The sequence below is a fragment of the Salmo salar genome, chromosome 28 (genome assembly GCF_965601325.2).
Source record: "Salmo salar chromosome 28, fSalSal1, whole genome shotgun sequence".
In the NCBI taxonomy this organism is placed as follows: domain Eukaryota; kingdom Metazoa; phylum Chordata; class Actinopteri; order Salmoniformes; family Salmonidae; genus Salmo; species Salmo salar.
Genome location: NC_138318.1, coordinates 2,849,123 through 2,875,373, shown reverse-complemented (window position 1 = coordinate 2,875,373; position 26,251 = coordinate 2,849,123). Strand labels below are relative to the sequence as shown.

The 26,251-nt window shown below is 42.8% G+C and overlaps 1 protein-coding gene across 2 annotated transcripts in view; it reads right to left on the bottom strand.

Moving 5' to 3' along the window:
- Positions 1-26,251, bottom strand: part of LOC106589263 (uncharacterized) — a 116,625-nt gene that overhangs the window by 39,395 nt on the left and 50,979 nt on the right. For both annotated transcript variants that reach the window (XM_014178990.3, XM_014178988.3), the window contains exons 6-10: positions 14,017-14,205; positions 13,648-13,728; positions 13,096-13,208; positions 11,886-11,944; positions 9,961-10,050 (exon numbers count right to left, since the gene is read on the bottom strand). In XM_014178990.3, coding sequence (XP_014034465.3) covers positions 9,961-10,050; positions 11,886-11,944; positions 13,096-13,208; positions 13,648-13,728; positions 14,017-14,205 — 532 coding nt within the window. The remainder of the gene's footprint in view (positions 1-9,960; positions 10,051-11,885; positions 11,945-13,095; positions 13,209-13,647; positions 13,729-14,016; positions 14,206-26,251) is intronic.

The window sequence follows — 26,251 nt, the reverse complement described above, 5'->3', positions numbered from 1 at the left end:
AATGTAAAAATTAAAAGCTGAAATAAAGCATTCTCTCTACTATTATTCTGACATTTCACATTCTTAAAATAAAGTGGTGATCCTAACTGACTTAAGACAGGGAATTCTTACTAGGATTAAATGTCAGGAATTGTGAAAAACTGAGTTTAAACGTATTTGGCTAAGGTGTATGTAAACTTCCGACTTCAACTGTACCTACAGAAAGCTGACACCCTCCTCTCTTCATCAGGGACAAGAGGACAAAGCTTCCAAAGCTGTGTTTATCCTGCAATTGCATTTTGAAATGTTATACGATCAGAACGCATTTTTCTCTTGAGCGCTGGTGGGGATAGGAGAGTGGCTTGTTTTTCACAGCAGCAGGCCCCAGTGAGTGCACAGGTACAGGGCGGGGCAGGGCAGACACTTTCATTACAGGAATCATTTGATAATCATTTGATAATGCACTTTACTGTTTGACCAACTTACGGTTTTAGCCGCCCCAAAAATATGACATTTTGAGTGAGGTGACCATGCACAATGTGCACTTTCTAAGTTTATAGGCACCCTTTCTGTTTTTTACAATCCATGATCTTGGCTGTCTAACTGATGACAGAGTCAGAGCAGGTCTCTTTGCTGATCCCGCGTTTTACTTTGAATGTGAGTTTGCGTGACCTCATCTCAGCCTATCAGAAAACCAGGCCAGCCCATCTTGATAGGGGGGCCGGCCATTGCCCACTGGTCAGTCAAAGGCTCATTATAGATTCGTATAACAGAGAAATTGAGCCAAAATCTTTAAAAACAATCTTAAACAGACCCATGGGCCACCGGCCATGTCACCTTTTCATGGTTTTATTTTTTTTATACAAAAAGAAATGAGAGAAGTGTGACACCATAGCCAGCTAGTTGCACAGTACAGGAGATTTCTCCATTCTGTCCCTCTATTGTTGTCACGTTCTTCTTCGTCAGAAGATATGTTGAAATCGCTGTCGGACAAAGTGGACCAATATGCAGCGGATTGCGTGCTCATTATGAACACCACGAACAAAACAAGAAACCAACGACCGACAGGACCAGTATAGCAGGCTACACACGTATAGCAGTGCTAAAACAACTACCCACAAACAACAACACCAAACACACCCTAATTTAAAGGACTCCTAATCAAAGGCAACTAGAAAACACCTGCCTTCAATTGAGAGTCCATACCCCAATTAACTATCATAGAAACAGAACAGATAGAAAACCCATAGAAACACAAACATAGAAAAGAAACCCAAAACCCCGGAATACATAAACTAATACCCTCTGCCACATCCTGACCAAACTACAATAACAAATAATCCTCTATACTGGTCAGGACGTGACAATTGTAATGTTAATGGAAAACATATCACTGGGTTTAAATCTGAGAAAGCTGCAGTGCCGATCGAGAGAGCGGGCGCGAGAGAGAGAGGGGGATGGAGAGAGAGTGAGAGAGAAAGAGAAGGGTAGAGAGAAGGAGAGAGAAAGTTAGTGAGAAAGATAGTTAGAGAGTTAAATAGAGAGCAAGAAGGAGAGAGATAGAATAAGAGAATGAATGAAATAAGACACCTTGGTTCCTGATTTCAGCTGTAGTTGGAGGGTTCAGTTTAGTACCCCTCTGTGTACACTGTCCCTCTCAGCCATACCTCAACATACGTATGGAAATCCCCCAAAAATATCACCTCACATTTGTTTGTAATCTGTATAACTGAATGTGATCCGTTTGTGTTTTTCCAGTATTTTGGATGCAAAAGGTATTCTCCATGCTATATTGTACATCCATATACTGTACCACATATGGCACATGTTTATCACCTTACCCACCTCTATACTCTATATAACTATGTATCTTTGGAGATATGAGATCTATGTGATTTTTTATATTCGATTCTACAGTACTCTAGATACAAAACAAAGTCTCTATAAAATAGTTGAACATGAATGTACATAAACAAATAAACAAACAACGATACAACATGCCTCCTTACTTCACGATAAATAAAATATGCATAAAAGAATGAGTGCACATGGAGAAAGGAGAAAGAGCTAGAGGAGAGAAAGATAGTACGGGGAAAGGGGGAAAGGAAAAAACAGAAGACTGGCCATGACCTGCTTAGTATTAGGGGGTTGAGGAATGGAAGTATTGTAGCAGGGTAAGAGAAAGATGGTGAGAGAGAGAGAGAGTGTAATGTTAGAGATAGAAGAGAAGAGCAGCACATAGGTTTGCCTCCTCCGGGGGCCACTGCTATTTCATACCGCCGGAAATAAAACACTTTGAATCTCAAGAAAAAGGGAGGGAGGGAGGAGAAAGATAGTAGGCAAAGAGTGAGAGGGTGGCATGGTGGGTGGTGCTGCGGTGCTGGCAAAATGGTGCTATACTGAAAACGGAAACGAGAGGGAGAGCGAGAGCAGGCACGAGAGAGAGAGAGAGAGAGAGAGAGAGAGAGAGAGAGAGAGAGGGGGAAGAGAGAAGGAGATAGAAAGTTAGTGAGAAAGAGAGAGAGTTAAAGAGAGAGCTAGAAGTGGAGAGAGACAGAATGAGAGCATGAAATACAGAGACAGAGACAGAATGGGAGAATGAGTGAAATTGGATGGATTGAGCTCCTGCTGGTGCAGTCCTTTGGTGCAGATGTCAGGCTCAGGTTGGCCCAGTATGAGACACATAGCAGCGTGTGTGTGTGTTTGTATGTGTGTGTCTATGCATGCACATATATGTGTGTGTGCGTGCATTCAAGTGCACCCACGTGTGTGTGTGTGTTCATGTGTGTGTCTATGTGTATATAATGGAAAATTATTATGTGAACTCTGCTGCTGAACAGGGATACACTCCAGATATGGAGGGGGAAATGGGAAAGCAGGAAAAGGAGGGAAGGAGATTAGGGATATGAAGCCGATAACAGGGAATCGGCATGACAGTCATTCAGTCAGAAGGAAGTGATTGAAGGATAAGCCAGGAGGGGGATGGGGCAGAGAAGAGGGAGTGGGAGTGCAAGTAGGTGAGGGAGCATTTACAGTGACAAAGCAAAAGGTGAGAAAGACAGAAAACGAGAGCAAAGCATAGAGAAAAAAAGTGACCAGAAGATTTAGAAATCGAGAGATGGAGAGCGGGCAGGGAAAACATTTGGAGAGTTAGAGAAAGAGAGAGAGAGAGAAAGGAAAGTCAAAGAGAGTGGCAGGAGAGCCTGATTTTAAAAGACTTCCTGGATCTATACAGTGCATTAATAAAAAAGCTACCCCAAGTCAATGGGCTTATTCCTGTGCTTTCCCTCTCTCTCTCTATCGCTCTCAATTCAATTCAAAGGGGCTTTATTGGCATGGAAAAAGTGTTTAAGCAAGTGCAATAAACAATAAACAAAACAACGACTAAAAACCAACAAAGGAAATTAAACAAAACAAAGACCAAAAAAAAAAATCTGACATTAACAGTAAACATTACACACACAAAAAGTTTAAAGAGAATAACAACATTTTAAATATTATAATATTAGCGGTTAAAAAAATGTAGTATAACATTTAAAATGTTAAATAAACTATGTACGGTGTTGTGACGATGCGCAAATATTATAATGTATTTCGAATGACGGGGGAAATAAATAGGCAGGTTGAGAGCTTCAAGTTCCTTGGTGTCCACATCACCAACAAACTAGAATGATCCAAACACACCAAGACTGTTGTGAAGAGGGCACGAAAAACCTATTCTCCCTCAGGAGACTGAAACGATTTGGATGGTCCTTAGAACCTCAAAAGGTTCTACAGCTGCAACATTGAGAGTATCCTGACTGGTTGCATCACTGCCTGGTACAGCAACTGTTCGGCCTCCGACCGCAAGGCACTACAGAGGGTGGTGCCCAAGGCCCAGTACATCACTGGGGCTAAGCTTCCTGCCATCCAGGACCTCTACACATTGTCAAAGACCCCAGCCACCCCAGTCATAGACTGTTCTCTCTGCTACCGCACCAAGTCTAGGACCAAAAGGCTTCTCAACAGCTTTTACCCCCAAGCCATAAGACTCCTGAACAGGTAATGAAATGGCTACCCGGATTATTTGCATTGTGTCCCCCCCCATTACCTCAATTAGCCTGACTAATCGGTGCCCCCGCACATTGACTCTATACCGGTACCACCTGTATATAGCCTCGCTACTGTTATTTTCACTGTCATTTTACTGATATTTTATTTCTTTACTTATCTATTGTTTACCTAATTCTTATTTTTTACTTAAAAATTGCACTGTTGGTTAGGGCTTGTTAGTAAGCATTTCACTGTAATACCTGTTGTATTCGGCGCGCTTGACAAATAAACTTTGATTTGATATAGGTTATATTCACATTGGTGTTTCATAGATAAATCTGAAATCGCTATGACTATTTAAAAACACATTTTAACTTTAATACACATATGGGTGGACAAAGTAATGTTTTCATGACCTTTTCTCATGGCAGCAGGTAACACATTTTGCTATTGTGATTGCACACTGCGGTATTTCACCTATTTAAAAAATATATATTTCACCTTTATTTAACCAGGTAGGCTAGTTGAGAACAAGTTCTCATTTACAACTGTGACCTGGGCAAGATAAAGCAAAGCAGTTCAACACATACAACAACACAGAGTTACACATGGAATAAACAAACATACAGTCAATAATACAGTAGAAAAAGTCTATATACAGTGTGTGCAAATGAGGTAAGATAAGGGAAGTAAGGCAATAAATAGGCCATGGTGGCAAAGTAATTACAATATACCAATTAAACACTGGAGTGATAGATGTGCAGAAGACCCCAGAGATACTGGGGTGCAAAGGAGCAAGATAAATAAATAAATACAGTATGGGGATGAGGTAGTTGGATGGGCTATTTACAGATGGGCTATGTGCAGTGATCTGTGAGCTGCTCTGACAGCTGGTGCTTAAAGCTAGTGAGGGCGATATATATGAGTCTCCAGCTTCAGTGATTCTTGCAGTTCGTTCCAGTCATTGGCAGCAGAGAACTGTAAGGAAAGGTGGCCAAAGGAGGAATTGGCTTTGGGGGTGACCATTGAGATATACCTGCTGGAGTGCGTGCTATGGGTGGGTGCTGCTATGGTGACCAGTGAGCTGAGATAAGGCGGGGCTTTACCTAGCAAAGACTTGTAGATGACCTGGAGCCAGTGGGTTTGGCGATGAGTATGAAGCGAGGGCCAGCCAACGAGAGCGTACAGGTCGCAGTTGTGGGTAGTATATGGGGCTTTGGTGACAAAACAGATGGCACTGTGATAGACTGCATCCAACCTAACAGATACGGGAGTTTGTCAAAATGTGATTTGTGTTCTAATTTTTTGTGGGCTTGTGTAATTTGAGTGTAATACTAAATACTAATATAAATATATCTATATATACACTGTACCAGTCAAAAGTTTGGACACACCTACTCATTCAAGGGTTTTTCTTTATTTTTACTGTTTTCTACATTGTAGAATAATAGTGAAGACATCAAAACTATAAAATAACACATATGGAATGATGTAGTAACCAACAAAAATCTTAAAAGTAGCCACCCTTTGCCTTGATGACAGCTTTGCACATGCTTGGCATTCTCTCAACCAACTTCACCTGGAATGCTTTTCCAACAGTCTTGAAGTAGTTTTTCATTTGGTTGGGTCTAATTGTGTTGCTGCCCTGGTGCTCTGTGTGGTTTGTTTGTATTTGTGAACAGAGCCCCAGAACCAGTTGGCTGAGGTGTTCATCTCCTTGCAGGTTAGGGTTTTGTGATGGAAGGTTTGGGCATCGCATTCCTTTAGGTGGTTCTGGAATTGAATGGCTCTTTTCTGGATTTTGATAATTAGTGGGCAGGTATAGTCCTATTTCTGCTCTGCATGCATTATTAGGGGTTTTGCGTTGTACTCTGAGGATATTTTTCAGGACTCTGCATGCAGAGTCTCAATTGGGTGTTTTTCCTATTTAGTTAATTCTTGGTTGGTGAGTGGACCTCAGATCTTACTGCCATAGACGGCAATGAGTTCTATAACTGATTGGAGTATTTTTTGCCAGATCCTAATTGGAAGGTCAAATTGTATGCTCCTTTTGATGGCGTAGAAGGCCAGTTACCTGTGGTGCTGATGTTTGCTAGTTACCTGTGGTGCTGATGTTTGCTAGTTACCTGTGGTGCTGATGTTTGCTAGTTTCCTGTGGCGCTGATGTTTGCTAGTTACCTGTGGCGCTGATGTTTGCTAGTTACCTGTGGCGCTGATGTTTGCTAGTTTCCTGTGGCGCTGATGTTTGCTAGTTTCCTGTGGCGCTGATGTTTGCTAGTTTCCTGTGGCGCTGATGTTTGCTAGTTTCCTGTGGTGCTGATGTTTGCTAGTTACCTGTGGTGCTGATGTTTGCTAGTTACCTGTGGTGCTGATGTTTGCTAGTTTCCTGTGGTGCTGATGTTTGCTAGTTTCCTGTGGTGCTGATGTTTGCTAGTTTCCTGTGGTGCTGATGTTTGCTAGTTTCCTGTGGTGCTGATGTTTGCTAGTTACCTGTGGTGCTGATGTTTGCTAGTTTCCTGTGGTGCTCATGTTTGCTAGTTTCCTGTGGTCGTGATGATTGCTAGTTACCTGTGGTGCTGATGTTTGCTAGTTACCTGTGGTGCTGATGTTTGCTAGTTACCTGTGGTGCTGATGTTTGCTAGTTTCCTGTGGTGCTGATGTTTGCTAGTTTCCTGTGGTGCTGATGTTTGCTAGTTTCCTGTGGTGCTGATGTTTGCTAGTTTCCTGTGGTGCTGATGTTTGCTAGTTACCTGTGGTGCTGATGTTTGCTAGTTTCCTGTGGTGCTCATGTTTGCTAGTTTCCTGTGGTCGTGATGATTGCTAGTTACCTGTGGTGCTGATGTTTGCTAGTTACCTGTGGTGCTGATGTTTGCTAGTTACCTGTGGTGTTGATGTTTGCTAGTTACCTGTGGTGCTGATGTTTGCTAGTTTCCTGTGGTGCTGATGTTTGCTAGTTACCTGTGGTGCTGATGTTTGCTAGTTTCCTGTGGTGCTGATGTTTGCTAGTTACCTGTGGTGCTGATGTTTGCTAGTTACCTGTGGTGCTGATGTTTGCTAGTTTCCTGTGGTGCTGATGTTTGCTAGTTACCTGTGGTGCTGATGTTTGCTAGTTACCTGTGGTCGTGATGTTTGCTAGTTTCCTGTGGCCGTGATGATTGTTAGTTACCTGTGGTGCTGATGTTTGCTAGTTACCTGTGGTGCTGATGTTTGCTAGTTACCTGTGGTGCTGATGTTTGCCAGTTACCTGTGGTGCTGTTGTTTAGGCTGAGGTATGTGTGATTCTTTGTATGCTCTAGGGCAATGGTGTCTGGAATGAATTTATGCCAAATGGAGTCAAAAGCATTTTTGAAATCCACAAAGCATGAGAAGTCTTTGCTTTTGTTTTGTTTGTTTGTCAATTAGGGCGTGCAGAGTGTATATGTGTTCTGTCATATGGTATTTTGGTAAGAAGCAAATTTGCTCAGGACATTGTTTTCACTCAGGAAATGTTGGAGTGTGCTGTTGAGGATACTGTTGACACATTCACTGTAATTATTGAGGTCAGATTTGTCTCCACCTTTTTGGATTGGTCTGATCAGACCTTGGTTCCAAATATTCAGAAAGATGCCAGAGCTGAGGATAATATTGAAGAGTTTGAGTATAGCCACTTTGAATTTGTGGTCTGTATATTTATCATTTCATTTAGGATACCATCAACACCACAGGCCTTTTGGGGTTGGAAGGTTGGCATTTTGTCCTGTAGTTCACTCAATGTAATTGGAAAATTCAATGGGTTCTGGTAGTCTTTAATAGCTGATTTTAAGATTTGTAAATTGTCATGTATATGTTTTTGCTCTTGGTTCTTTGTTATAGTATATGGCTGAAAAGGTTTGAGAAGTGGTTCATTCATACATCTCCCTTTTTCTAGCTCTTCGTGCTGTTGTTTGTTCAGTGTTTTCCAATTTTCCCAGAAGTGATTCTTCAATCACATTCTGACGTGCTGTTCCTTCATTTTTCTTACTGTATTTTTGTACTGTTTTAGTGTTTCCCCATAATATTAGCGTATGTTCTGGTTTTATGGGTCTTTGTTTTTGGTTGGAAAGGTTTCTACATTTCTTTCTTAGGCTTTTGCACTCTTCATCAAACCATTTCTCAACGCTGTCACACCCTGATCTGGTTCACCTGTCCTTGTGATTGTCTCCACTCCCTCCAGGTGTCACTTATTATCCCAGGTGTATTTATCCCTGTGTTTCCTGTCTCTCTGTGCCACTTTGTCTTGTTTGCCAAGTCAACCAGTGGATTTCCTTGCTCCTGGTTTGCCCAGTCTCTGTTTGTTTCTAGTCCTCCTGGTTTCAACCCTTGCCTGTCCTGACTCCGTACCCGCCTGCCTGACCACTCTGCCTGTTCTGACTAACAGCCTGCCTATCCCCTTGTACTGTTTTGGACTGGATCTGGTTTCTGACCCCTGCCTGGCCTGACCTCGAGACTGCCTATCGTCTGGTACTGTTTGGACTCTGACCTGGTTTATGAACTCTCGCCTGTCTCTGACCTGCTTTTGCCTACTCCCTTTGTTATAATATATATTGGAGCACAACCATCTGCCTCCTGTGTCTGCATTTGGGTCTCGCGTTGTGCCCTTATAAATGCTATAATTTTGGTTTTCTGCTAGTATTTTTTTAAACATTTGATATGACAAATATACTGTTCAGGCATTCAACTGCTAAGTTTACACCTTTACTACTACAATAAACAGTTTGCCCAGAATGTCATCTAGGAGGGATTGGATTTGTTTTTGGCCAACTGTTCTTTGGTAGATTTCGACACTCTTTCTTTAATCTATAGCATTTCTTAATAGCATGCAGTTTGTTGGGCTTTGATGCCTCATGTTTGAGTATTGCTCTGTTCAAGTAGGCTGTAATTTTGCTGTGGTCTGAAAATAATGTCATTCTCTCTCTCTCTCAATTCAATTTAAGGGCTTTATTGGCATGGGAAACGTATGTTAACATTGCCAAAGCAAGTGAAGTAGATAATAAACAAAAATTTACAGTAAACATTACACTCAAAAAAGTTCCAAAAGAAAAGGCATTACAAATGTCAAATTATTTGCAAATAGTGAAAGTACAAAAGGGAAAATAAATAAACATAAATATGGGTTGTGTTTGTTTTTCCACTGATTGCCCTTGTGGCAACAAGATCTCTCTCTCTCTCTCTCTCTCACTCACACACACACACACACACACACACACACACACACACACACACACACACACACACAGCAAAAAGCAGTCGTTTTAGAATTCATACCCCTTCATTTCTGGGCGAAAAATATGCCATGCCTCCCTTTCTCCCTCATGTATTATAGATACATCATTACAACTTGTTGACTTATGCTCTGGGGAATTGTGTTGAGGGAACGCTTTGCAGACAAAATTAATAAAACGCATCATCATTAGCCATGTCAACAGCAGGCAACCCACTGATTTAGCTCATCTGGCATCCACTAGTGTGCCTGTTGGTTCTAAATTAAGTCCCCCAGATGGGCCTAATCCCATTATGTTGCCCACAACAGGAATAACCTAATATCATAATCTAATATTGTCTGATCTTGAGCGCAGATTCCCCGGAGGGGAGATACAGTATGTCTTATAGACAACATAACAATTAGCCTCCACCAACCCACAACGCCATGCAGAAGTGTGCTACAGAAAATGGTGACCGAGGCAGAGCCGTGGTAGGTGGACTCAGGGGACACGCGGAGGCCAGCTGACCAAGCTACTGTACAGAATACCATGGCAAAACAACACAGAGCACTCAGCAGGACACACAAACACACTCGCTGTGGCGTGTGTCTGTGTGTTCATGTGTCTGTGTGTCCATGTGCTTGTGCATACATGTGCATCAGTGCTTGTGTGCATATGTGTGTATGTGTTTGTGTGTGTGTTTATAGCAATGCACATTACAGTGACTCACCTTCAGAAGGTCTTTGGAAAAGTCTTGACCCTCATTCAGACCCTCCAGGTTGCCAATGAACTGTGTGCAGGGCATCCTTTTGCCAATGTTCTGAAAAACATGACACACAGTACTTACTCTATGCTATTAGTCTCTCTAGACAGACGGGTTGCCTCCCACAAATGTACCAATTTTCCAGCATATAGTACATGTCTGTATTTAAGCCAACGTCAATTTGGGAGAGACGAAAGGGCGGAGTTATGTGCCTCAAAATCCGTCCAGAGCTCTGCTATAAACATTTCCGGTAGTTAGCTAGATGGAGCTAACTACCGGATATATTCAATGAGTATATTTTGCAGGTGAGTCGTTTGCATGAGCCATGAAGTAAGTTACAAGTTTACAACCATTGACTGACTGTGGAAAAAATGTGCCTAGCCATCTGCGTCCTCATTGCGTGTCGACGTCGGTCACGTTTCAGAGGGGATCATTTTGAAGCCCGTCTACGCCAAACTTGTGATTTGTTGGAAGAGTTGTCTGTCTGAAGAGCACCCTCCCTGAATTGGCCAAGAAAATCCTACATAATTTCCTGACCTAGTACTCTTGCCCTAGCTCTGGGATTTCTGAGACTACTATGCTATATATACATATAATCCTTAAAAAGTATCACTAACATCAGTCATCAAAAATATTTGAACCACAAATCCATTCACAGATTTTTATAATTCATCAGACCTTCTGCAGCTCTCTGACAGCTATATTAGAATTCGTCTTTGAAGGATGTTATGGGGAGAAATTACATTCAGGGACCTCATCCAAATGATTTAATCTAGCTGATGAGCTGAGAGTGTTAAGAGGAAGACTGTGCAAAAGACGTCACGGCGCTTGCTTAGCGAGTATCACTTCCTCCTGATTCGGCTCATACCGAGGCTCAACCCAGGACCTCTGCCTCACAAACACACGTCACCACCCTCCTGAAGCGTCCTACTCAGTCCTGCCATCAAAAATCTAGCTATTCAGCAGCGCAAGTGGAGACACTTCAGACTGAGGACTTTCACAGATAGAGGAAATATTGATGAAAAGAGCAAGTTGATGATGATAAAGAGGAAGAAGAAGATGCTGGGGACTATGATGATGATCAGGATGACTCCATTGATGATGATGATGATGATGATGAAGAAGAAGAAGATGACTACATTGGTGACTACGATGATGAATGATGATGATGATGATGATGAAGCACAGCGCTACAGTGCATTCAGAAAGTAATCATACCTCTTCACTTTTTCCAAATTTGTTTGTGTTACAGCCTGAATTCAGAAACATTCTCACCCCATAATGACAAAGTGGAAATATGTTTTTAGAAATGTTTGTAAATGTATTGAAAATGAAATACAGAAATATCTAATTTACATAAGTATATATTGAATACATATTGAATTCAGGCTGTAAAACAACAAAATGTGGAATAAGTCGAGGGGGATGAATACACTGAAGGCTGTATATCAGCCTGGCATCTCTCAATAGAGAGAGTGGTTTTTTTATCCAGCTAGGTCTAGCCCTTTCAACCAGAGCTAAATGTATCCATATATTATATAAATGGCTCTGACTTAACTATCTGTAATCCTTTGCAGAGGCTGCACATCACACCATGCAGCTGTAGATGGCCTAGATTTAGAGTTATACTGAAATCAGTCTACAGTTTGATATGGACTGGATTTATGATAGAGTGTGGAGCACATTGTAATCAGGAGGCTCGTCCCAGATCAGCCTTCGATCAGTCTGTGGCTTTTCCCCCATAACTACCATTGTACTGAGTCAGTGGAGCCTGGGGGGATTGATCTCTGAAAATTGTCTCGACTCTAAACTCTAGGCTGAACTCACCTAACACTCACACACGCACACACACGCGCACATATGCACACACACACAGACTGAACTCTACTTACATGGCCATGCAGGTCTGTGTTTAGCAGCATCAGGGCACAGGTCAAGGTATGGACACCATCTGGATAAGGAAGACACATATCCATCTATTCAGTTGTGGAAAAAGTACCCAATTATCATACTTGTGTAAAAGTAAAGATATCTTAGTAGAAAATGAAAAGTAACCCAGTAAAATACTACTTGAGTAAAAGTCTAAAAGTATTTGTTTTCAAATATATTTAAGTATCAAAAGTAAATGTAATTGCAAAAATATACTTAAGTATCAAAAGTAAAAGTATAAATCATTTCAAATTGATCATAGTAAGCAAACCAGACGGCACAATTTGTATGTTTTTTTAATTTATTTACGGATAGCCAGGGTCTCGCCCCAACACTTGGACATAATTTACAAACGAAGCATGTGTATTTAGTGAGTCCGCCAGACCAAAGCCAGTAGGGATGACCAGGGATGTTCTCTTGATAAGTGCATGAATTGGACCATTTTCCAGTCCTGCTAAGCATTCAGAATATAGCTTAAGTACTTTTGGGTGTCAGGGAAAATGTATGGAGTAAAAAGTACGTTATTTTCTTTAGGAATGTAGTGAAGTGGTCTAAGGCACTGCATCGCAGTGCTAGCTGTGCCACTAGAGATTCTGGCTTCGAGTACAGGCTCTGTCGCAGCCGGCCGCGATCGGGAGACCCATACGGCGGCGCACAATTGGCCCAGTGTCGTCCGGGTTAGGGGAGGGTTTGGCCGGCAGGGATGTCCTTGTCCCATCGCTCACTAGCGACTCCTATGGCTGGCCGGGCGCAGTGCACGCTGACACAGTAGCCAGGTGTACAGTGTTTCCTCTGACACATTGGTGCAGCTGGCTTCCGGGTTAAGTGGGCATTGTGTCAAGGAGCAGTGTGGCTTGGTTGGGTTGTGATTCGGAGAACGCATAGCTCTCAAGTTTCGTCTCTCCTGAGTCCGTACGGGAGTTGCAGCGCTGAGACAAGACTGTAACTACCAATTGGATACCACAAAATTGGGGAGAAAACAGGAATGTAGTGAGGTAAAATATTTTTTTGATAAATAGTCAAGTACAGTTACCCCAAAAAACGACTTAAGTAGCACTTTCAAGTATTTTTACTTAAGTACTTTACACCACTGCATCTATTATTAACATGATGACTGAGCTGTCATAGTTCTATAGTAGCTATAGTAGACATTTGACAGTACTGTCCTCTTACCCTCAGAGGGTATAAGTTTGGGGTTACAGTGCAGGTATCTCCTGGAGAAGTGAGCCAGCACCCGCTCTCTCTCCTGAGTCTCCCCCATCAGGGAAAACTGTCTGAGAAAGGCTCTGGAACACACATACACACACATTAAGCAGGATTACACTGTTTCTCAACCCCAATCAAGTATCCAGTATCCTCAGGGTGGCAATTTTTAGGTTCCAGACCAGCGGAAACGTACCTCATTACGCACTTATTCACCTCATTCAACTACTTAATTAATCACCAAGCCCTTGATTAATTTATTTAGGAGTGTTATTTATGTGATATAAACACTATTGGCATATTAAGCTGCCATCACTCAACTTGCCACCAGAGAGCAGTATTACCATATACTAACTACAGTGAATGGATCAATGGAATACAAAATGAAGCCCAGCATCCCTTTTAAGGCAACTTATCCAAAACAATGTTTGTAATGTCTAGAAATCCAGTCATCAAGAACCAATTTATGGAAAACGTGTTTGTTTTTCGAGTTGAACAAGTCAGTCAGTCTGAACCCCTCACCTCAGAGCCTGGTCCACAGCAAGACCCTTGAAGTTAAAGAAGTGTAGATACTCTTCTGCAACCATACAACTGAAGTCATTGCTGGGGTGAGTGAGTGAGTGAGTGAGTGAGTGAGTGAGTGAGTGAGTGAGTGAGTGAGTGAGAGAGAGAGAGAGAGAGAGAGAGAGAGAGAGAGAAACATGTTAATCAGTCACACAGCACAGTCGGTTTGAGCCTTGGAGACGAAAACTTAGGGCCGCGGAGGAAGACAGAGGTTTAAGATAAGTTCCAGACCAGGCTTATTATAGCAGTATATGCACTATATATAGCATTGACAATGTATAGCAGCGCATAGTAAAGAGAGGGATTGGCTAGGTGCCAGGTGCTCACTTTTTGCTGAGGTGGCGGGCCACGTCGGACTTCCTGAAGCCGTCCAGGGTGAAGAGACGTTTGGCCAGGCGCTTAGCGGCCTCCCCGTTGGCACGGTTACCATTGGTGAGGGTGTCGCTGCTCCCCAGGCCCAGCAGCTCACTGAGGTCCTGGTCCAGCTCTGAGTCTGTCACCAGACGAGCCTTTTCCCTGAAGGGGGAGAGAGGGACAGAAAAAGAGTAGGGGGTACAAGTAGTAGGGGGAAAGAGAAGGAGAGATAAGTGGAGAGAGAGAGAGAAAGAAAGAGATGGAGGGGGATAAAGAGAGAGGGGGTAGAGAAGAAGAGAGGACAGGGAGAGAGAGAGAGGGAGTGGGAGGAAGAGAGAAAGAGTGAGGGGACTTGTTTACGCTGCTGTGCGTTTTTGTTGCCGATCTTACTTTGATACCTGACGGTTTTTTACTTTTTCATTACCGTATATTTTTACTTTTTCCCTCACTCAACTTTTTTCCTCACTCAACTTTTTTCATTCATCCCCGGAGGTTTTATCTGGACATGGTTCGTCAGGACTTCAAACAGCCGAAGCTAAGTAACATTAACATGATGCCTTCTAATTGCAGTCGTTGTACTTATAATATACAGGAGAACGATCGCCTTACGGCAAGGATAGCTGTGCTGCAAGCCCAGCTTCAGACGCGATCGTTAGGCAAGGGTAATTTCAGTGTAGGAAAGGATGAAACAGCGTCTGTGCCACCAGTAAGTACAGATAGTAACGTTAGTATAAACCCCCTCGCACGGTCCCCGCAGCCGGACATCTTTCTCATGGCTTCTGGAGGGAAACGCTGTAGGAATGCTCAACCGGTGTCGCTTATTCAGCCGACAGAAACTTTCAACCGGTTCTCCCCATTAAGCGAGTCGGGGTCGGAGGCCGAGACTTCTCTGGTCTCTACTCCTCCCGTTGTGGGGTCTGAGACGCCGACGGCTCCCACCATTAGCTCTGACAAATTGAAAACCCTAGTCATTGGCGACTCCATTACCCGCAGTATTAGACTTAAAACTAATCATCCAGCGATCATACACTGTTTACCAGGGGGCAGGGCTACCGACGTTAAGGCTAATCTAAAGACGGTGCTGGCTAAAGCTAAAACTGGCGAGTGTAGAGAGTATAGAGATATTGTTATCCACGTCGGCACCAACGATGTTAGGATGAAACAGTCAGAGGTCACCAAGCGCAACATAGCTTCAGCGTGTAAATCAGCTAGAAAGATGTGTCGGCATCGATTAATTGTCTCTGGCCCCCTCCCAGTTAGGGGGAGTGATGAGCTCTACAGCAGAGTCTCACAACTCAATCGCTGGTTGAAAACTGTTTTCTGCCCCTCCCAAAAGATAGAATTTGTAGATAATTGGCCCTCTTTCTGGGACTCACCCACAAACAGGACCAAGCCTGGCCTGTTGAGGAGTGACGGACTCCATCCTAGCTGGAGGGGTGCTCTCATCTTATCTACGAACATAGACAGGGCTCTAACTCCTCTAGCTCCACAATGAAATAGGGTGCAGGCCAGGCAGCAGGCTGTTAGCCAGCCTGCCAGCTTAGTGGAGTCTGCCACTAGCACAGTCAGTGTAGTCAGCTCAGCTTCCCCCATTGAGACCGTGTCTGTGCCTCGATCTAGGTTGGGCAAAATTAAAAATGGCGGTGTTCGCTTTAGCAATCTCACTAGTATAAAGACCTCCTCCATTCCTGCCATTATTGAAAGAGATTGTGATACCTCACATCTCAAAATTGGGTTACTTAATGTTAGATCCCTCACTTCCAAGGCAGTTATAGTCAATGAACTAATCACTGATAATAATCTTGATGTGATTGGCCTGACTGAAACATGGCTTAAGCCTGATGAATTTACTGTGTTAAATGAGGCCTCACCCCCAGGTTACATTAGTGACCATACCCCCCGTGCATCCGGCAAAGGCGGAGGTGTTGCTAACATTTACGATAGCAAATTTCAATTTACAAAAAAAAAAACAACAATGACGTTTTCGTCTTTTGAGCTTCTAGTCATGAAATCTATGCAGCCTACTCACTCACTTTTTATAGCTACTGTTTATAGGCCTCCTGGGCCATATGCAGTGTTCCTCACTGAGTTCCCTGAATTCCTATCGGATCTTGTAGTCATAGCAGATAATATTCTAATTTTTGGTGACTTTAACATTCACATGGAAAAGTCCACAGACCCACTCCAAAAGGCTTTCGGAGCCATCATCGACTCAGTGGGTTTTGTCCAACATGTCTCTGGACCTACTCACTGCCACAGTCATACTCTGGACCTAGTTTTGTCCCATGGAATAAATGTTGTGGATCTAAATGTTTTTCCTCATAATCCTGGACTATCGGACCACCATTTTATTACGTTTGCAATTGCAACAAATAATCTGCTCAGACCCCAACCAAGGAGCATTAAAAGTCGTGCTATAAATTCTCAGACAACCCAAAGATTCCTTGATGCCCTTCCAGACTGCCTCTGCCTACCCAAGGACGTCAGAGGACAAAAATCAGTTAACCACCTAACCGAGGAACTCAATTTAACCTTGCGCAATACCCTAGATGCAGTTGCACCCCTAAAAACTAAAAACATCTGTCATAAGAAACTAGCTCCCTGGTATACAGAAAATACACGAGCTCTGAAGCAAGCTTCCAGAAAATTGGAACGGAAATGGCGCCACACCAAACTGGAAGTCTTCCGACTAGCTTGGAAAGACAGTACCGTGCAGTATCGAAGAGCCCTTACTGCTGCTCGATCATCCTATTTTTCCAACTTAATTGAGGAAAATAAGAACAATCCGAAATTTCTTTTTGATACTGTCGCAAAGCTAACTAAAAAGCAGCCTTCGCAAATGGAGGATGGCTTTCACTTCAGCAGTAATAAATTTATGAACTTCTTTGAGGAAAAGATCATGATCATTAGAAAGCAAATTACAGACTCCTCTTTAAATCTGGGTATTCCTCCAAAGCTCCATTGTCCTGAGTCTGCACAACTCTGCCAGGACCTAGGATCAAGGGAGATACTAAAGTGTTTTAGTACTATATCTCTTGACGCAATGATGAAAATAATCATGGCCTCCAAACCCTCAAGCTGCATACTGGACCCTATTCCAACTAAACTACTGAAAGAGCTGCTTCCTGTGCTTGGCCCTCCTATGTTGAACATAATAAACGGCTCTCTATCCACCGGATGTGTACCAAGCTCACTAAAAGTGGCAGTAATAAAGCCTCTCTTGAAAAAGCCGAATCTTGATCCAGAAATTATAAAAAACTATCGGCCTATATCGAATCTTCCATTCCTCTCCAAAATTTTAGAAAAAGCTGTTGCACAGCAACTGACTGCCTTCCTGAAGACAAACAATGTATACGAAACGCTTCAGTCTGGTTTTAGACCCCATCATAGCACTGAGACTGCACTTGTGAAGGTGGTAAATGACCTTTTAATGACGTCAGACCGAGGCTCTGCATCTGTCCTCGTGCTCCTAGATCTTAGTGCCGCTTTTGATACCATCGATCACCACATTCTTTTGGAGAGATTGGAAACCCAAATTGGTCTACATGGACAAGTTCTGGCCTGGTTTAGATCTTATCTGTCGGAAAGATATCAGTTTGTCTCTGTGAATGGTTTGTCCTCTGACAAATCAATTGTAAATTTCGGTGTTCCTCAAGGTTCCGTTTTAGGACCACTATTGTTTTCACTATATATTTTACCTCTTGGGGATGTCATTCGAAAACATAATGTTAAATTTCACTGCTATGCAGACGACACACAGCTGTACATTTCAATGAAACATGGTGAAGCCCCAAAATTGCCCTCGCTAGAAGCCTGTGTTTCAGACATAAAGAAGTGGATGGCTGCAAACTTTCTACTTTTAAACTCGGACAAAACAGAGATGCTTGTTCTAGGTCCCAAGAAACAAAGAGATCTTCTGTTGAATCTGACAATTAATCTGGATGGTTGTACAGTCGTCTCAAATAAAACTGTGAAGGACCTCGGCGTTACTCTGGACCCTGATCTCTCTTTTGAAGAACATATCAAGACTGTTTCAAGGACAGCTTTTTTCCATCTACGTAACATTGCAAAAATCAGAAATTTTCTGTCCAAAAATGACGCAGAAAAATTAATCCATGCTTTTGTTACTTCTAGGCTGGACTACTGCAATGCTCTACTTTCCGGCTACCCGGATAAAGCACTAAATAAACTTCAGTTAGTGCTAAATACGGCTGCTAGAATCCTGACTAGAACCAAAAAATTTGATCATATTACTCCAGTGTTAGCCTCCCTACACTGGCTTCCTGTTAAGGCAAGGGCTGATTTCAAGGTTTTACTGCTAACCTACAAAGCATTACATGGGCTTGCTCCTACCTATCTTTCCGATTTGGTCCTGCCGTACATACCTACACGTACGCTACGGTCACAAGACGCAGGCCTCCTAATTGTCCCTAGAATTTCTAAGCAAACGGCTGGAGGTAGGGCTTTCTCCTATAGAGCTCCATTTTTATGGAATGGTCTGCCTACCAATGTGAGAGACGCAGACTCAGTCTCAACCTTTAAGTCTTTACTGAAGACTTATCTCTTCAGTAGGTCCTATGATTAAGTATAGTCTGGCCCAGGAGTGTGAAGGTGAACGGAAAGGCTGGAGCAACGAACCGCCCTTGCTGTCTCTGCCTTGCCGGTTCCCCTCTTTCCACTGGGATTCTCTGCCTCTAACCCTTTTACAGAGGCTGAGTCACTGGCCTACTGGTGTTCTTCCATGCCGTCCATGGGAGGGGTGCGTCACTTGAGTGGGTTGAGTCACTGACGTGGTCTTCCTGTCTGGGTTGGCGCCCCCCCCCCCCCCCCCCCCCTTGGGTTGTGCCATGGCGGAGATCGTTGTGGGCTATACTCGGCCTTGTCTTAGGACGGTAAGTTGGTGGTTGGAGACATCCCTCTAGTGGTGTGGGGGCTGTGCTTTGGCAAAGTGGGTGGGGTTATATCCTGCCTGTTTGGCCCTGTCCGGGGGTATCATCGGATGGGGCCACAGTGTCTTCTGATCCCTCCTGTCTCAGCCTCCAGTATTTATGCTGCAGTAGTTTATGTGTCGGGGGGCTAGGGTCAGTCTGTTACATCTGGAGTATTTCTCTTGTCTTATCCGGTGTCCTGTGTGTATTTAAATATGCTCTCTCTAATTCTCTCTTTCTCTCTTTCTGTCTTTCTCTCGGAGGACCTGAGCCCTAGGACCATGCCTCAGGACTACCTGGTATGATGACTCCTTGCTGTCCCCAGTCCACCTGGCCGTGCTGCTGCTCCAGTTTCAACTGTTCTGCCTGCGGCTATGGAACCCTGACCTGTTCACCGGACGTGCTTGTTGCACCCTCGACAACTACTATGATTATTATTATTTGACCATGCTGGTCATTTATGAACATTTTAACATTTTAACATTTTGACCATGTTCTGTTTTAATATCCACCCTGCACAGCCAGAAGAGGACTGGCCACCCCTCATAGCCTGGTTCCTCTCTAGGTTTCTTCCTAGGTTTTTGGCCTTTCTAGGGAGTTTTTCCTAGGGAGTTTTTCCTAGCCACCGTGCTTCTTTCACATGCTTTGCTTGCTGTTTGGGGTTTTAGGCTGGGTTTCTGTACAGCACTTTGAGAATATCAGCTGATGTACGAAGGGCTATATAAAAATAAATTTGATTTGAATTTGATTTGATGAATGAGGATGTGGTTCATTTCTTCTCAGCAGCACTGTAACGCTTACAGCAAACCGGTCTAGTCAGGTCTGTTGAAAAAGGAAATAACTAATACATTCGGTCGACCATAGGGTATTATAAGAGGATTACACATTATACAAGCTCCTTATTTCAATCTATCTTTCATGTAACTCCCTCTCTCTTTCTCCCACTTATTAAGCTCCCTTTGAAGTATTAGAAGGTTCAGGAGTGCAGGCCGTACTATATCTGAATTATACTGTGATAATAATTGAAGCATTTTACGTCACCCTGGCACAAGGATGGAACTTAAAAAAATGGAAGATTATGTAATTAAGACCTGTGAGTTCTATCTGTTGATAATAAATGGTTTTAAAATGATAGAGGACCACTATACAGTACCAGCTGCGGTACGCCCCTGAAACACACACTCAAATACTTTACCCAGACTACTAGGAAAATAACACAAGCACAGCACATCCAGACTTTCTTATCATCCCTGAGTCATACTAACCTCCACAGAGCAAACAGGCCATTTTATTAGCTGAATGAATGGCTACGTTACTGATCAATGACTGATCACCAGACACCCCTGTTTCATATATGGAGCTTTCAGAGGTAGTGAGAGGATTTGAAGGTAGATATTAGTAGGATTAATTGGACCCATGCAAAAGAAGCAGATCAGCTACTAGAAGTTTTGTTGTACTATGGTGTGCTTTCTGGACAGCAGCTACAGTAATTGTAAAGCACAAAACATTCTAAGAAAAGTTGAAAATCAGAGTCAGTCAAACAGTTGGAGCTGCAGGCCGGTACCATATACTGTAGTCCCAACCTTCCACTCTACCTAGTCTGAGAGGATAGGAGAGGAAGGAAGAGAAGAGAAGGACTAGGGCTCTTACCTCGACAGTAAGCTTGAGCGGCGAGTAAAAAGGTACATATCCTCTTCGAGTGAGCCATGGCAACAGAACACATAGCGGGCCTTCACTGTCGTACCTGGCCCTCCCTGTTTGAGTGTCTCAAACTAGTCACCCTACCAACCTCCCCGATCCCCCCCTTGTCTCTGCCCAGGCCCCCCGGCTGTGTAAACTTTTGCAACCATCCGGCCGACCTTGGGCTCTAAGCATGGCACGGAACTTGGACCGCCTTTCACTCAAAATCTCTTCCTCCCTCTCTCTCTCTCCCAACATCGCTCTCTCATCCCAATTACTCATAGTCAATAGGTACATCCTTTGGATGAGGTATACATTCTGTCCACCTTGACTCTTAATAGAGATATAATCACACAAATTAAAACAAAGAAAAATAGTGCCAGGGAAAACTTACATTGATAAACCCTATATGTGTGTGCTATACATAGGTGTGTGCTATACATAGCCACAGGAAGTAGGAATGATGAGGTTGCTGCAGCACCCTCTGAAAAATCTGAATGAAAAAAAAAATATTAATATATATTTTAAGTAGTTCACTGGGCCTTTACTAGTCCTGTATTAGCAGACCAATATAGCCAGCCACCTGTAGCGCAGACCAAAAGAAATGTCAGCATCGCCACCCCCAAACTACTTCCTGTGGCTATGGTGCTATAATATGATTATATTATTAACAAATCACAACAAATATTATTGTTCTCTCTTTCCACAACAATGATTTAGTATCCAGGGAAAGGAATTAGGTTATATTCCTCAACTCCAGCCCCGGAGACCGACAGGGTGAAACATTTTTTGTTCCAGCTCCGTACTCACACACCTGATCCAACTATTAAACTTATCATTAATCCTTTGACAGTATTTCCATCAGGTGCGTTAGTGCTGGGTGTGAATCCTGGTTGATAAACACACATGGAATACATACATGGATTAGAGAGGCCTATTGTGAACACCAGCCATTGTTGAAGTGCCGGTTTACTGTATGCAACTCCGCAGGTGATAAACACCATAACACATTACAGTAGTTAGGACTAATTGTTCAGCTATCACAATGCTGCTCAGAGGCCATAAGAGAATTCCCACTAGTGTCAGCCTCCGCTTCAAGGGGCCATTGCCACATAATTGGACCCCCTCTGTCTGTCTAAATGGGCAGTTCTACACAATGGAAAGAACTAGAACCTTGGCACAAACCATCTCAAAAGGGAGATTTTGACTTTTGTTATTTTTGTTTAACCTTTATTTAACTAGGCAAGTCAATGAAGAACAAATTGTTACTTACAATGACGGCCTACCCCTGCCAAACCCGGACGACGCTGGACCAATTGTGCGCCGCCCTATTGGACTCCCAATCACGGCCGGATTTGATGCAGCCTGGACTTCAACCAGGGACTGCAGTGACGCATCTTGCACTGAGATGCAGTGCCTTAGACCACTTCGCCTCTCGGGAGATGTGAGGGAGGGGGGGGATGTCAAAGAGTGAAATTCCAACTGTTATCACATTATGGAGTGGACAAGCCCTCTGCAGTATTTTCAATACCAGCACAATGTAAATATTTAACAGACACATAGAATAGTCAGTAACGGTGTGTGGGTAACATCACTGGGGAAGCCAAGCCAGTAAAAAAGCTATATTACAACCTATGTTGTGATAATTGCATTGTTTGCTCTATAACCCATTCGTTCATATGCCACCGTGATATACAATAAGGCAGTGACAGCAAAAAGACAACAGTCACACAGTGCCGGAATAAATTCAACTCCACATACGTTTGTTTCATCACAAAATTATATCCTCCTGATTCCTGCTTACAAGCTAAAATTAAAGTAGGACGCACCAGTGACTCGGTCAATAAGAAAGCAGATGCTAGCTATAGGATTGTTTTGCTAGCACAGACTGTAATATGTTCCCGCGATTTTTCCGATGGCATTGAGGAGTACACCACATCAGTCACTGGCTTCATCAATAAGTGCATCGATGACGTCGTCCCCACATTGACAGTACATTACATTTATTTAATTTACATTTAAATGTAAATGACAGTACATACAGTTGAAGTCGGAAGTTTACATACACTTAGGCTCATATGTCACTAAAAACGTGTTTTCAACCACTCCACAAATTTCTTGTTAACAAACTATAGTTTTGGCAAGTCAGTTAGGACATTTTTCCAACAATTGTTTACAGACAGATTATTTCACTTATAATTAATTCACTGTATCACAATTCCAGTGGGTCAGAAGTTTACATACACTAAGTTGACTGTGCCTTTAATTTTCTGGAAAATTCCAGAAAATGACGTCATGGCTTTAGAAGCTTCTGATAGGCTAATTGACATAATTTGAGTCAATTGGAGGTGTATGTGTGGATGTATTTCAAGCCTATCTTCAAACTCAGTGCATCTTTGCTTGACATTATGGGAAAATCAAAAGAAATCAGCCAAGACCTCAGAAAAAAAAATTGTAGACCTCCACAAGTCTGGTTCATCCTTGGGAGCAATTTCCAAACACCTGAAGGTACCACGTTCATCTGTACAAACAATAGATACTTTGATGTGTCAAGTGGGTGAGATGTGCAGTCTGTGTTTGACTTTATGATTTTTGAGATGTCTGAGTATAACTTCATAGAGAAACTCGTCCAAACCTACGTTGGCGCAGCTGTAATGGAATGTATCTGCTATTTGTATTTACAGCTATGTCCCCTGATGTTCCATGATTAAGAGGTGATGACTACTCCACTCCACTACCATTGTCAACTTTCTCCTGAAATGAACTGAAGCCATGACGTCTCAGGACTTCCTGACGGGCCGCCCCTAGGTGGTAAGTGTAGGTAACAACATAGCCGCCACGCTGATCCTCAACACGGGGGCCCAGTCCCTTCCTGTACTCCCTGTTCACTCACCAACAACGACAAGACAGCATATAGGGAGGAGGTCAGAGACCTGGCCGTGTGGTGCCAGGACACCAACATCTCCCTTAACGTGATCAAGACTAAGGAGATGATTGTGGACTACAGGAAAAGGAGTACCGAGCATGCCCCCATTCTCATGACGGGGCTGTAGTGTAGTTGAGAGCTTCCTTGGTTCCACATCACCGACAAACTAACATGGTCCAAGCTCACCAAGACAGTTGTGAAGATGGCACAACAAAACCTATTCCCCCTTAGGAGACTGAAAAGATTTGGCATGGGTCCTCAGATCCTCAAAAGGTTCTAAAGCTGAACCATCGAGAGCATCCTGACTGGTTGCATCACTGCCTGGTATGGCAGCTGCTCGGCCTCCGACCGCAAGGCACTACAGAGGGTACATCACTGGGGCCAAACTTCCTGCCATCCAGGACCTCTTTACCTGGAGGTGTCAGAGGAAGGCCCTAAAAATTGTCAAAGACAAAAGCCACCCTAGTCATAGACTGTTCTCTCTGCTACTGCACGGCAAGCGATACCGGAGCGCCAAGTCTTGGTCCAAGAGGCTTCTAAACAGCTTCTACTCCCCCTCTTTTTACGCTGCTGCTACTCTCTGTTATTATCTTTGCATAAGTAATTTAATAATTCTATCTACATGTATATATTACCTCGACTAACCAGTGCCCCGCACATTGACTCTGTACCGGTACCCCCTGTATATAGCCTCGCTATTGTTATTTTACTGTTGCTCTTAATTATTTGTTACTTTTATTTCTTCTTTTTTTTAGGTATTTTTCTTAAAACTGCATTGTTGGTTAAGGGCTTGTAAGTAAGCATTTCACTGTAAGGTCTACACCTGTTGTATTCGGCACATGAGACAAATACAATTTGATTTGATCACAAAACCGGAGAGCAACATCTGTCCTGTGAAGTTCACAAAGCAAATATTGCATGTAACAAACAGTTATGTGATCTGCAGCATGGTCAAGCAAGTTAATGTTTTCAACAGTTTACTAAACAACTACTGATTTAGAAGCATGGAGTTACAGCAGTCGGCACAAAGACAACAGGAGCACTGCCTCCGTTATTCCAGCACCATTTCAACTTAAACATTTAAACATCATTGAATCAATAAGGTTACACATGCTTAGTTTAATACAGTGAAAAACTTAAAGATACCAAAAACTACTTAGTCCAATCAATGTTGCTAAATATCATGTGGCTGTCCATGGTACTAATTTCTGTGTGTGTGCGTGCGTGCTTATGTGCGCGCACAAGTAAAACATTTTTGGGGGGGGACTCGCCCTACTTGTAGACTAGTTAAACGCCAATCCTGACCTCTTCTCTTTCATGTTGGCAAAACAGTCTGTGGCCCTGTACCCTTTAAGTTTTTGTTTTCATAGGCTACCTAGCTAAAACACTTAAAAGACTAACTTCCTTGCATAGGCAACAATGAACCAGTTAAGTTAGCTAGCTAGTTAACGTGAGCCTACTAGGCTACATCTAGGCTACATATTGAACTTCAATCGCCTTGGGGCAGTGGCACAATATATTAGTTTAAAGTTAGATAATCGCTGTCATAATCATTGGCTTGTACAGAGAATTAAGTCAAAACCACAAGTACAAATCCCCATCCATGGCTTAGGAACGGACAAATTGAGCAAGCTAGCTACTACAGGACATGAACACAAGCAGACCAGAAACAGACACGTTTTTCTGACAATGATGACATTTTGCTCAGGATGTGATTTGATGGTGTGAAGCCAAATCCAAACTGGCCTCCCTTGGGGTGGCGTTTTTCTGTGCCAGGACAGCCCACAGTTGAGCTCAGCTCAATGCTGATTGGTGGCATCAATCAATCAAATGCTACTGCGGCAACATGTCATACTCTTTTGTTCCAGACAGCATCAGATACATGGACTACACATACTGAGACAGAGGCATGCTGTTTCCCTCGCTCTGATGATTTCTCTGGTGAGATTCACTTTACCAACACTTTACACTTTATATTTTTATTCAGTATTCTTAGCATGCTAGCTAACCCTAACCTTAACCCTTTTAGCTAACCCTTCCCCTAACCCTAATCCTTAATCCTTTACCCTAACTTCTAAACTTAACCCTAACCCTTAGCCTAGCTAACGTTAGCGAGCTAGATAACGTTAGCCACCTAGCTAGAATTGATAACATATGATACGTTTTGGAAATTCTGAACATATTGTACATTTAACAAATTCGGAACATATTGCATGTTTTGCAGAGTCGTAATATATCCTACAAAATGGGTAATGGACTTCCACAAATGAATACATACCATACGAAACATAACATATCATACTAAATGGAGTGTCTCGGATTTACGTACAGAATCATCTGAAAATCTCTGAGACCAGGTTGAGTCCCTAAACATCTTTGACCCCTGAAAGAAGCAGAGATGACAGAGAAAAATGTACAGATCCCATCTAGATTCATTCTATCGATTTATGACATTTTTCTGAAGAGCAAGGGTTTATTTAGTCTTCTAAGGCAACATATAATGACGGAAGAGAAGCTGCTTGTACTGTATCTAATTATAGACAAGTTGACTAACAAATAGCCTACCAAAACGTCAAATTATAAGCAGAAACATATCTAAATCGTTCCATCATCTCTGACTGTAGCCAACTGTGCATTTTCTATATTAGCAGATTAGGGTGCGGGCCTGAGATTT